General features: G+C 41.7%; 1 protein-coding gene across 1 annotated transcript in view; it reads left to right on the plus strand.

Moving 5' to 3' along the window:
* The window catches only part of LOC113407428 (leucine-rich repeat-containing protein 40-like), a 29247-nt gene that overhangs the window by 9259 nt on the left and 9065 nt on the right, over positions 1 to 10923 (plus strand). Inside the window, exons 8-12 of the mRNA XM_026655937.1 lie at positions 217 to 307; positions 4428 to 4473; positions 7735 to 7843; positions 9493 to 9657; positions 10483 to 10515. Coding sequence (XP_026511722.1) covers positions 217 to 307; positions 4428 to 4473; positions 7735 to 7843; positions 9493 to 9657; positions 10483 to 10515 — 444 coding nt within the window. The remainder of the gene's footprint in view (positions 1 to 216; positions 308 to 4427; positions 4474 to 7734; positions 7844 to 9492; positions 9658 to 10482; positions 10516 to 10923) is intronic.

The following is a 10923-nucleotide window of genomic DNA, read 5'->3' on the forward strand; positions in this document are numbered from 1 at the left end:
ACTAAATGATTTGGTTATAAAATAAAATTGAACCCTGAGGTGGTTTTTCTGATTCACTTTACCTTTTGTGGTCTTGATTCCACTACATCTTCTTTCTTACATGTGATATCCTTGTGTATCTAAGATTCAGAATAGTAGGTGATCTGACTGACTGGTGCTAATCATATTCTACTTTTGTTGAAGTCACTCTCTGAAATGAGCTACTTCTATTTGCAGCTTGCCTTGTGCTCTGGGGAATCTTCCTCAGTTGAAACTCCTGGCATTAGAGGGAAATCCTTTGAGAACTATTCGAAGAGACATGTTACAGGTAAGTACACTTAGTTTGATATATCAAGCTGTATTTGATTCCTATGTTAAAGGACTTCATTAAAATTACAAATGCAAGTTCTCAAAAGTTAAGGAATGCCACAATTAAGGTTGATTGTGTAACCTTAATTATGTTGTCTCCTGCCATATGTATGCATTATGATAGTCTTTAATTACGTTATTATATCCTGTCTTTCTCCACAGAACCCCTACCTTATTCAGTGCACAGGATGGATGATGATAAATTAATGAGTAGCTATTCAATAGTGTTTTCTCCTCATTCTTCAGTGTGTGGCCTGCATACTATTCAAACCCTGCTCTGAATACAGAATTATTAATTTCCTTGTGGGGTTGTCTGTGGCACTGTGAAGGAATTGACTCCTTGTGGCCGGGTGCAGGTGTAGTAGACTCTCCTCTTTCTGGGTATGCCCTGCAGATAACTGCTCCAGCCCTGTAATGGTCTGCCCCCTCTTGTGACTCAGCCCTCCGTCCAGGTCCTATATTTATGTCTGCCCTATTGGGGATATATAAAGAGTCCAGCAATAGACAGACCTATGGTCAGGCGAAGGGCTCCAGAACTCACCTGGTCGGGGTCTCAGGCTCTTGACTCTTCTTTGACTTCAAGGCCTTTTCTTGTCCAAATTCCCCCATATGAAGAACAGGCACCTGCCCTCTCCTAAGGTTCCAATTCCAGGTGCAATAGTAGGCAGCTAAATTATGCACCCAAAATACTATACTGCTGCTTCCCTGGATCACTTCCTACTAGTCCCCTCTTTCCCAATGCATAGTCACTAAAAAACTGAAATCAAAGGGAAAGTCTCAGAGCTTCTGCATGTCCTTCCTCTTTGGGTTTGGCAAAGTCACCACAGCCAGAAAGCTCAGGCAGCTGGACCACCTGCAGTGCTTCTTCCCAGGAGCTGCATGTGAAGGTCACTTTATCTCCATTGTCTTCCCTCCTACAGAGCTGGTCTGTTCTCCTTTTGAGCTCCTCCTCCAAGCCATACATGCTTTGCAGGTGTGGCAGGGTAGGGTTCCCCAGGCCCAGAGTTGGTTCTTAATTCCTCCTTCCTGGTACAGGGTTTGAATACCCCACGACAGGTTCTTATCACTATAGTATCTGAGTGCTTCAGAATGATTGTTTACAATACCCCTGTGAAGTGAGGGTATGGTATTATCCCCATTTTACAGATGGGGAACTGAGAAATTAAGGTCAGAAGTATCCGCTAATTTTGGCTGCCCAATTTGAGACAGCTAGAACCTGATTTTTCAGAGCACTTAGCATTATATAGCACTCTGTAGGTTCAGAGCAGAGCTCCCATTGACTTCAGCTGCAGTTTTGTATGATTCAGCGCTTCTGTAAATCAGACCCCAGGATCTTAAATTAGGCACCAGTAAATGAGGAACACACAATCAGTAACCACATATGAAAAGTTTGGTTTAAATGAATTTCCTAGCATCATATAGAAGCTCTGTGCCAGAGGCAGGCATGGAATCCAGTTCCCCAGAACAGCATTCATCTGCCTTAACCATGAGACCATCCATTTTCTTTCTGCAATTCTCTGCCTTGTTCACTACACACCTTTTCAGGGCGCACATTTACATGGGGTGTGTCAGGTTACAGCTCCTCTTCCGACTCCTCCAAAACCTCTTACTGAGATTCTGGTTGTGCTTCTTCCCTCACCTCTTGATTTTTGCACACCCATCTGTGGCTCCACAAAATTGCAGGACCACTTCGTCAACCTCCTGGCGTTGACCAGTGTGGCCACCCATCATACCAGGAGGAGGAAGCTGTATGCGGGGGATGCTCTTTGACTGTGGGGCCTATTTCCGTTCCCTTCTCCAATCATGCCTCTGAGCAGAGTCCATTGACTCCCTGGACTCCTTTGAGGAGCAGTGGGTGCTGTCAGGGGTTCGCTGCTCGGTGTCCCCCTCTGGATCTCTGATATTTTTTTTTTTTTTAACCTTTGGAAAAACAGGTCATTTGTTGTCCCCAGAAATCAATTGTGGCCTGGGTTTAGTGGTTCATCCTCCTTAATTGGGGGGGCAGGCCTTTAGTTATGAGTGGGCCTAAACCTTTATGCTTCAGTACTACAAGTAGTACTTCAGCTTCTGCAATACTTCCAGTTTCTGCAACAAATGGGGCATGGGTCCTGTGGGAAAAATAGTACGTGAGCATGGAACTAAAGACTGTATCATAGTGAGTCATAAGGGGGACAAATTAAGGTTTCACAGGCAACATTAATTCTGGCACTTCCTAACTTTTGGGTGCTTAACTTAGGAACCTTAATAATGTTCTTTTAATGTATTTTTTGTGTAATTTCCTATGTTTTTAAAAAGCAATTGAAAAATCAGAAATGCCATCGTTTGCTATTATATTGAAACCCACATGGTTCATCAGTGGGGTTGGAACCATTAGGTTCTCCACACAGACCTCTGCCACTTGAACTAACAGAGTAACTGATAATAAGTAAGGTGTCCAGCTGGAGTGCTGTCCTCATAGAGGATGGCAGACCCACTTTGCCTGTGGGTTTGACATATATTAGCTGATAGCAGAGGAACAGTGAGACTCAGAAAACTTGGATTCTTCACCAGGTTCTAGAGGGGAGTGTTCTCTAGTGATTGCAGATCCTTCTGCCCTGTCTCTTCCAATCTGTCCCAGTCCTGTCTCTTCCCCATCCCTGGCTCCTTGTCCCAGCCCCATTCTTCTTCCCTACATAGTCTGTCTCCATCTCCATTCCTCAAGCTTCTCATCTCAGTCTCTGTGCCTAGCCAGTCCTAGTCTCCCACTCCCAAGTTGCCTGTTTGAGTCCCAATTCCCCCCCTCCATTCCTAGTTTCTCTTGTTTCTACCCCAGCCCAACATCTTGTCCTCTGTCTCCTGGCCCAACCAGTTCCACCTAGCTCCTTCTTTGATCTGTCTCATCTGTTGCCAGTTTCCAGTCTCTCACACTAGGTTCTTCATTCCATCTCAGTCTCCCACCCCAACCCTGCCTGGCTGCTTGTCCCAGTCTCCGATCTCTGTTTCCTTTTCCAGGTCTTTTTGCCCAGCCAGTCCCAGTACTCTCCCCATAGCCCAGCTCCTTGTCAAATGTCTTCATTCCCCCCCACTAATTTCTAATCCCAGTCTCCCTCCAGCTCCTCTTCAGATCTCAGTGGTATACACTCCAGCATTCTGGTACAAATTTTTCCCCTCAGCACCTTTCAGTCCAAGTCGCCTCCATCACCAGCTCCTAATCCCGGTCTCCTTGCTCAACCAGTCCCAGCTTCCCTTCCCCCTTGGACTTTCAATCCCAGTCTCCATCCTCCCCCAACTCCCAGTCACAGTTTCTCTCTTCCCCTCCTCTCCAGTCCCAATCTCACTAGGCTCCTTGTCCAATCCTTTCCCTGCTGCTAGTCCAGCTCTTGTCCCTTCTGCATTTCAGTTAGATTCCCTTCTCCATGCTGCCTGGGTGTCAGCAGGGAGATCACTGAGAGCACTTCAAATACAGGCTACATTTCCTAACCTTGCAGCAGCCAGAGGTGGCAATTAAAGGAAAAATCTGGCTTCACCCCTGTATCCTGGGGCAGGCAGAAACATGCTCAGTCACTTTGTGGGGAAGAGTGTACAGAAAACTGAACTGATCACTCTGTGAGGAACTCTCTACTGAGCTTGTATGAACTGAGATTTTTTCAAGGGCTTATTACATTTAGCCGAATCTGGGTTGATGTTCACAGGAACAGCCAAAGGCCCACCCCCTGCCAAATTTCAAGTCTTTGCTCCAAAGCATGAAGGCATTAGAGCTTTTTAAAGAAAAGGTTACCATAATATTTTAACATTGGCAAAACAATGTGGTTTTCTCTGACTTAATTGTTGGAAATGATTGACGTTTTCCCCAAAAAATTAGCCTGAGGCAGATACCAGACATGGAAATCTTCAGCCCAAATGGTTAAAATTTTTGGCAAAGTTGATAATCAACTGAAAACATGATGATATAGTGGAAAGTGTCAGGCAACCTTAATAACATGCAGTGCTATGAGCTTTCCCTACAATACTGACCCTTTTCATTCATTGTTTCTAATAAAATTTCAGAAATACTGATTGACAAGTGCTTTTATCTTCATGTTTTTTCTCTGCATTTTTAGAAAGGCACCCAAGAACTCCTGAAGTATCTGAGAAGCAAAATCCAAGGTACAGTATTACTTTGCAATATATGTTGAAAGAAGAGACTTTTTTTTTTTTTTTTAAACTGTTGTGGCTTTAAATGCATTAGAACTTATAACCAGGGCAACTTGTTCTCTTGTCCAGTTCTCCTAATATGATTAGCAGTGCTGTTTTTCCACAACAATTTGCTTTTATAATTTAACACTGATGTTCCTTTCCTCATTTTCACAGAGGATGACACCAATTTGACTATATCCAAATAATAAGAATTTGTTCTGGGGTATTTAGAATAATGATAATTTAAATTGCTTTCCTCCTGTGGTCGTATGAGTTTATGGCCTCTAAACTCTGCATAAGGAATTCAGATGGTAGCTTTTCTTCTGAACCTCCTAGTTGACCTACATCCTGCAGTTCACCATTTTTAAGCTCCTTCATCTGCCCAGTGGCTTGATTGTACAGTGAGAAATGCTGATCCTCTATTTGAGTGTTAATTGTACTTGCAAAATAATATTACCCTCGGGATTACAAATTTAAACTGCCCAAGGTAAGTGTATGTGTAGGTGAGTCTGCCTTAAATAATCTTTTATGACATGAGGACTTACTTTAGCTAATTAAGAATGTAAACAGTATTTTTGGATTGCCTGAAACTAAACATTCAAATCCAGGTCCATCTGAACTGGCTTCTCCCCATTTAGTAGTTTATTTCCATTAGCGATGTCGTGGCTAACATAAAAATCTTAAACTAGAGAATTAGATTGAATGTTTCAGGAGAGTTATTTCTCTGGACAGCCAGTTTGAAATTTTGGTGGGGTACTTTCCCCTTATGTTGAATAGAGAAAACTGATTTGATCTTGGAAGACATAGATGCTACATTTGAATCTAGCCTCTACCTCTCTGGATAGGAGAGTCAAAACGCTATGTAATAGTATGAAAGACTGTGGATAAAATTTTCAAAAGCACCTAAGTGAAAAATAAGAAAATAGATTGGGGGTGGGGGGTGGGAACTGAGCCCTAGCCACCCTACTGCCTGTGCTTGTTTCTGCTCTTTTCAAGAGAGAAAATGTGCACCATGAACCTTTCTAACCTATTTCTCAGGATCTTTCATTTAAATGTCTGTCATAAAGCTAATGGAAAAAATATGGTAGTATGCCTGAAAACAAATTAAATTATCTAGTTATTTGATTTACATGGTAAATAGGTGTATATATAAATAAATTGCCTCATACACTTATGAATTTAGAGAAACTTTCTCCATTTAATATAGAAGGGTCCTTGGTAGCTTATAGCCTGAGCATAGCTGTTTGAATACACATACTCAGTACCATTTTTCCTTCTAGTATAAAACCTTTCACTGACTATCTATGGTTGATTTATTCCTTTTTATAATGTGTTTATCTCTTTGCACCAGAAGATGGCAGTATTAAACAATCAGTTTAGTGCCTTGTACAGGGTTGCACATGGCTTTTGAAATGTCAGGTTCTTCGATATTATCCTGAAAAATTAAATACTAGCACTAACTGGGTAAAGTGAGTATGGATATAGGTAGTTTATCAGACTCACTTAGTTTATATAGAGATGCTATGTTGTAGATGATAAAGTTAGTTATACTTACACTTATTGCAATATCTATCTAGGTATTGCACCTGTTACTAGGAGGTCTGAGAGCTAGATAAACTGATGACTGCAGCAGTCCTGTTTCATAGAAGTTTGGCTTGAAAAATAATGCATGTTGTTGTTTTTGACCCCTCTGTAGTAAAAGCATGACTGGATGTGTTAAAAGATAGGAAACAAAGGGTAGGTATGAATGGTCAGCTTTCAGAATGGAGAGAGGTAAATAGTGGTTTCCCCCAGGGGTCTGTTCTGGGACCAGTCCTATTCAACATATTCATAAATGATCTGGAAAAAGGGGTAAACAGTGTGGTGGCAAAATTTGCAGATGATACAAAATTACTAAAGATAGTTAAGACCCAGGAAGACTGCGAAGAGCTACAAAAGGATCTCTCAAATCTGCGTGACTGGGCAACAAAATGGCAGATGAAATGCAAAGTAATACACACTGGAAAGCATAATCCCAACTATACATATAAAATGATGGGGGTCTAAATTAGCTGTTACCACTCAAGAAAGAGATCTTGGAGTCATTGTGGATAGTTCTCTGAAAACATCCACTCAATGTGCAGTGGCAGTCAAAAAAGTGAACAGAATGCTGGGAATAATTAAGAAAGGGATCGATAATAGGACAGAAAATATCATGTTGCCTCTGTATAAATCCATGGTATGCCCACATCTTGAATACTGTGTGCAGATGTGGTCGCCCCATCTCAAAAAAGATATATTGGAATTGGAAAAGGTTCAGAAAAGGGCAACAAATATGATTGGGGTATGGAATGGCTTCTGTATGAGGAGAGATTGATAAGACTGGGACTTTTCAGCTTGGAAAAGAGATGGCTAAGGGGAGATATGATTGAGGTCTATAAAATCATAGCTGGTGTAGAGAAAGTAGATATGAAAAGTAGTAAACAACACTTCCTTAACACAAGAACTAGGGGTCACCAAATGAAATTAATAGGCAGTAGGTTTAAAACAAATAAAAGGAAGTATTTGTTCACACAATGCACAGTCAACCTGTGGAACTCCTTGCAGAGGATGTTGTGAAGGCCACGACCGTAACAGGGTTCAAAAAAGAACTAGATGAATTCATGGAGGATAGGTCCAGCAATGGCTATTAGCCAGGATGGCCAGGAATTGTGTCCCTAGCCTCTGTTTGCCAGAAGCTGGGAGTGAGCGATCATCAATCACTTGATGATTACCTATTCTGTTCATTCCCTCTGGGGCACCTGGCACTGGCCACTGTCGGAAGACTGGATACAGGGCTAGATGGACCTTTGGTCTGACCCAGTAGAGCCATTCTTATGTTAATCTATATCTGCTCCCATACATTTTTTATAAGTGCTGCTTAAAGTCTGTATAGTTTCCTTTCTTAGTGGAAACTAGGCTTAGAATATAGTTGTACTTTGACAGATTCTTATACTAACCCCTGGGTACATGGTGTCTTAAAGCCTGTTGCCGCAGCTCCATACATGCACAGTTATAGATTTGGATTCTTTAATTCTCTGGATTTACTAAAGAGATACATTCCAGACTGTTCTCTAACCACTGACGCCATTTTCCTCAAGATGACAGATAACAAACAGTAGGGACTCTAGAGAGAGGGTACTACATGTGTGCTTATACAAGTATTAACATCTATTAAATGCTGTTTTTTACATGTATGGTTGTTTTCTCTAGATGATATAGCTAGCCCAAATGAGGGGTCTCCTGTGACAGCCATGACTCTTCCAAGTGAGTCAAGGATTAACATTCATGCCATAACTGCATTAAAAGTATTAGAATATAGGTATGTGTTTCACAAGGCTATCTATTTCTAGAACTGTAAGAATCCTTTCTTGTTTTACTTTTCCTTTGTTTTCAGACTCCATGCTAGAGCTGGTCAAAATATTTTTGATGAAACTTTTTTCTGTAAAAAAACATTGTTTTATCAAAACTGAAACATTTTGTGGAAATATATCAGTTTGGACAAAAATTTCATCAAGAAGATTTCTTGGGTCAAGACAGCCAGAGAGCCAGGCACTCATCCAGAACTGCCCAGTGATTAAGACACACACCTAGGATGTGTGGGATGTCTACACTGCTATTAGACACCCATGGTTGGCCTATGTCAGCTGACAGGCTCGTGGCGCTCAGGCTGCAGGGCTCTTTAATTGCGATGTAGATGTCTTTGGCTCGAGCTGCAGCCTGAGCTCTGGGACTCTCCCACCTTGCAGGGTCCTAGAGCCCAGTCTCCAGCCAGAGCATGGGACATCTACACTTCAATTAAACAGCCCTTTGGCCCAAGTCTTGTGAGCCTGAGTCAGCTGGCACAGGCCAGCTATGGATTTTTAATTGCAGTGTAGACATACCCTGGGAGACCAAAGTTCAAGTCCCTGCTCCAAACCGGGCAGGACTCGAACCTTGATCTCCCACATCCCAGGTAAGGGCCCTAACCACCACTTTCTTGTCTATTTTGGGTGGGGGGTGTGTGTGTGTATGTGTCTGTCTGTCTCTCGCACACAGGTTTTTTTTGTGAAAAATTCAGAAGGTTTAATTTTCGTTCCAACTGGGAATGAAAATAAATTCCAAAACCTCTAACGTTTTTTCAAGGCAGAATTCTGTTTTTCTGGCCAGCCCTATATGGTGCATCCCAGACATGCAGAGAGCCTAAACTCTTGCACATCCTGGTATTGCTTCTGTATCTTTTTATTTTGTGTGCCCTGTAACAAGCATGGCAGAGTTTCTTTAAAGCTCACTGAAATGTTAATGCATCAGACACTTCTTTAGCACCTTTTATCAGATCTCAAGTGTTTTAGAAACATTAAGAAATTATCCTCCCAAAACCCCTTTGTGGTTTGTAAGGAATCTCTTCAACTACTATTGAAATGTAAGCAATGTTTCACAGGTTAGGTCAAGAAGTGGAAAAAAGATACCACATCCACTTGAAATTGCAGGATGTGTGCACAATGTAATTATTGGAGCTGGAATAGGGCCAGAACAATAGGGTTAATGCCCTTTCTCTAATGAAAAGTGCCATGGGATCTTTAATTACCACAAATGTTCAGAAATTCTGAAAGATGACAACTCCAGCATCAGGGACCCTGTGGCAGTATACTGGGGTATTGGCTCTGAGGTAAGAATGACACCTATGTAGTCCCAGCATCTTTTCCTCTGGCACTTACATGTTTGAGGGATTGATTTGGCCCAAGAATGCACATCTTCTAAGGTCTGACAACAGATCAGGATCACAGCATGAGGTGATAAAATTGCCTCTGCACGAGGTACCATGGCACCATGTTCTGATAGCCTTCTGGTTAAGAGGAATTCAAAAACATCCACATTTCAGTAAATTTTTCCGCTGATTATCTTTCTAAAAGAGGAAGAATGTCCAGTTAATGAACAGAGAATGATTGACATGTTCATGTTACTCTGCTAAATAAGATGCTTTTTGTTTAGTGAGAAACGAGCAGCTGTGATTCCTGATGAAATATTTAATGCAGTCGGAAGCAATTCTGTCACTACTGTAAACTTCAGCAAGAATCAGCTGAATGAAATTCCAAAAAGGTATAGCTACTTCTTAGTAGATGTCATTCCACATCCTAATAATTCTTTTCTCTCCTTGTCCCTCAGCAATGTATTAAAACGTTGTGTTTTTAACCTTGTTGCCAAGAATATTTACTCCATATCTTAATTTCTACATCAAGATGTATTTTATGTTATGATGCTATGAATAAGACAATTGCACCTTTTATTAAAAAGGACGTTGCTTATTCCGAGTAGTGTGCAGGTATCTTACATAGACGCTAATTGTAAGTGAAAGAAGCATAGCTAGGAGAAGAGATGGCTGAGTAATACTTTCATTACACACATGCATGTGTGTGTGTGTGTTTATTTTTTTGCTTTGCTAAGAGTTGTTGAAACAAATGAGGGGATACTTCAATGACACGTCACATAATAAAAATACAGTACAGCCAGTTGACTGGTTTGGTGAATCTGTAGGATTGTTCATTGTTATCACCACAAAGTGGTTCACCTTTTCCTATCCAAAGAAATAATTTGTGTGGATCCACTGCTTTGAGAGCTGACAGCTGTGTGCTATAGATGAGGTCCAACTTAAAATGCAACTTTTGCAGGTACTTCAGTTTAGTGTTTCCTACAAGCATAAATAATTTCAACATTTTCCCCCTTCAGTGATAGTCTGGCAGACTCTCCAAGCATAAAGCCACTAGTACTGTAGCTTTAGATATTATTGGACTTCATTCTACCTCAGTGGAAGTCCACGGAAAGTGTCGCCATAACTTTAGTGGGAGCAACACAGTCTTTTATTTGTAAAGCACTTAAGAGTGTGCTGTACTAGCTAAAAAGGAAGACATGATCCCTTCCCCAAGGAACTTACAGACTAAATAGATGACACAGGAATGTGCTTAATTCTAATTGATTTAATAGCACAGTGGTATCTTTTTTACAACATGAATTACTGTTTGTGGGCCTCAAAAAAGAAGTGAGTTTTCAGGAGGGATTCTGATGCTTAACAGGGGAACTGAGAGCTACTGAAATTGACTCCCCTGTCTGGCACAATAGCCTTGTGGCTCAAGCTAGGAGCCACGGATCAGAACTGCCAAGCCACCATCCATGCAGTGAGGCAGAGATGAAGAGTCAGAAAGAGAGCCCACCCAGGGGAAGGAGGAGCCACAATCCTGATTAGGGCCTCTAGGGGCTACAGTAAAATAAAAAATATTATCTGGTAAGAGGAACACCCATCCTTGTGTTCTGACAAGCAGAGTATATAAGCTGCAGTGCCTAGACCAGGGGTCGGCAACGTTGGGACGCGGCTCGCCAGGGTAAGCACCCTGGCGGGCCGGGCCAGTTTTATTTACCTGTTGACGC

Source organism: Terrapene carolina, unplaced genomic scaffold (genome assembly GCF_002925995.2).
Source record: "Terrapene carolina triunguis isolate 2854851 unplaced genomic scaffold, T_m_triunguis-2.0 Scaffold211, whole genome shotgun sequence".
NCBI classification, from domain to species: Eukaryota; Metazoa; Chordata; order Testudines; family Emydidae; genus Terrapene; species Terrapene triunguis.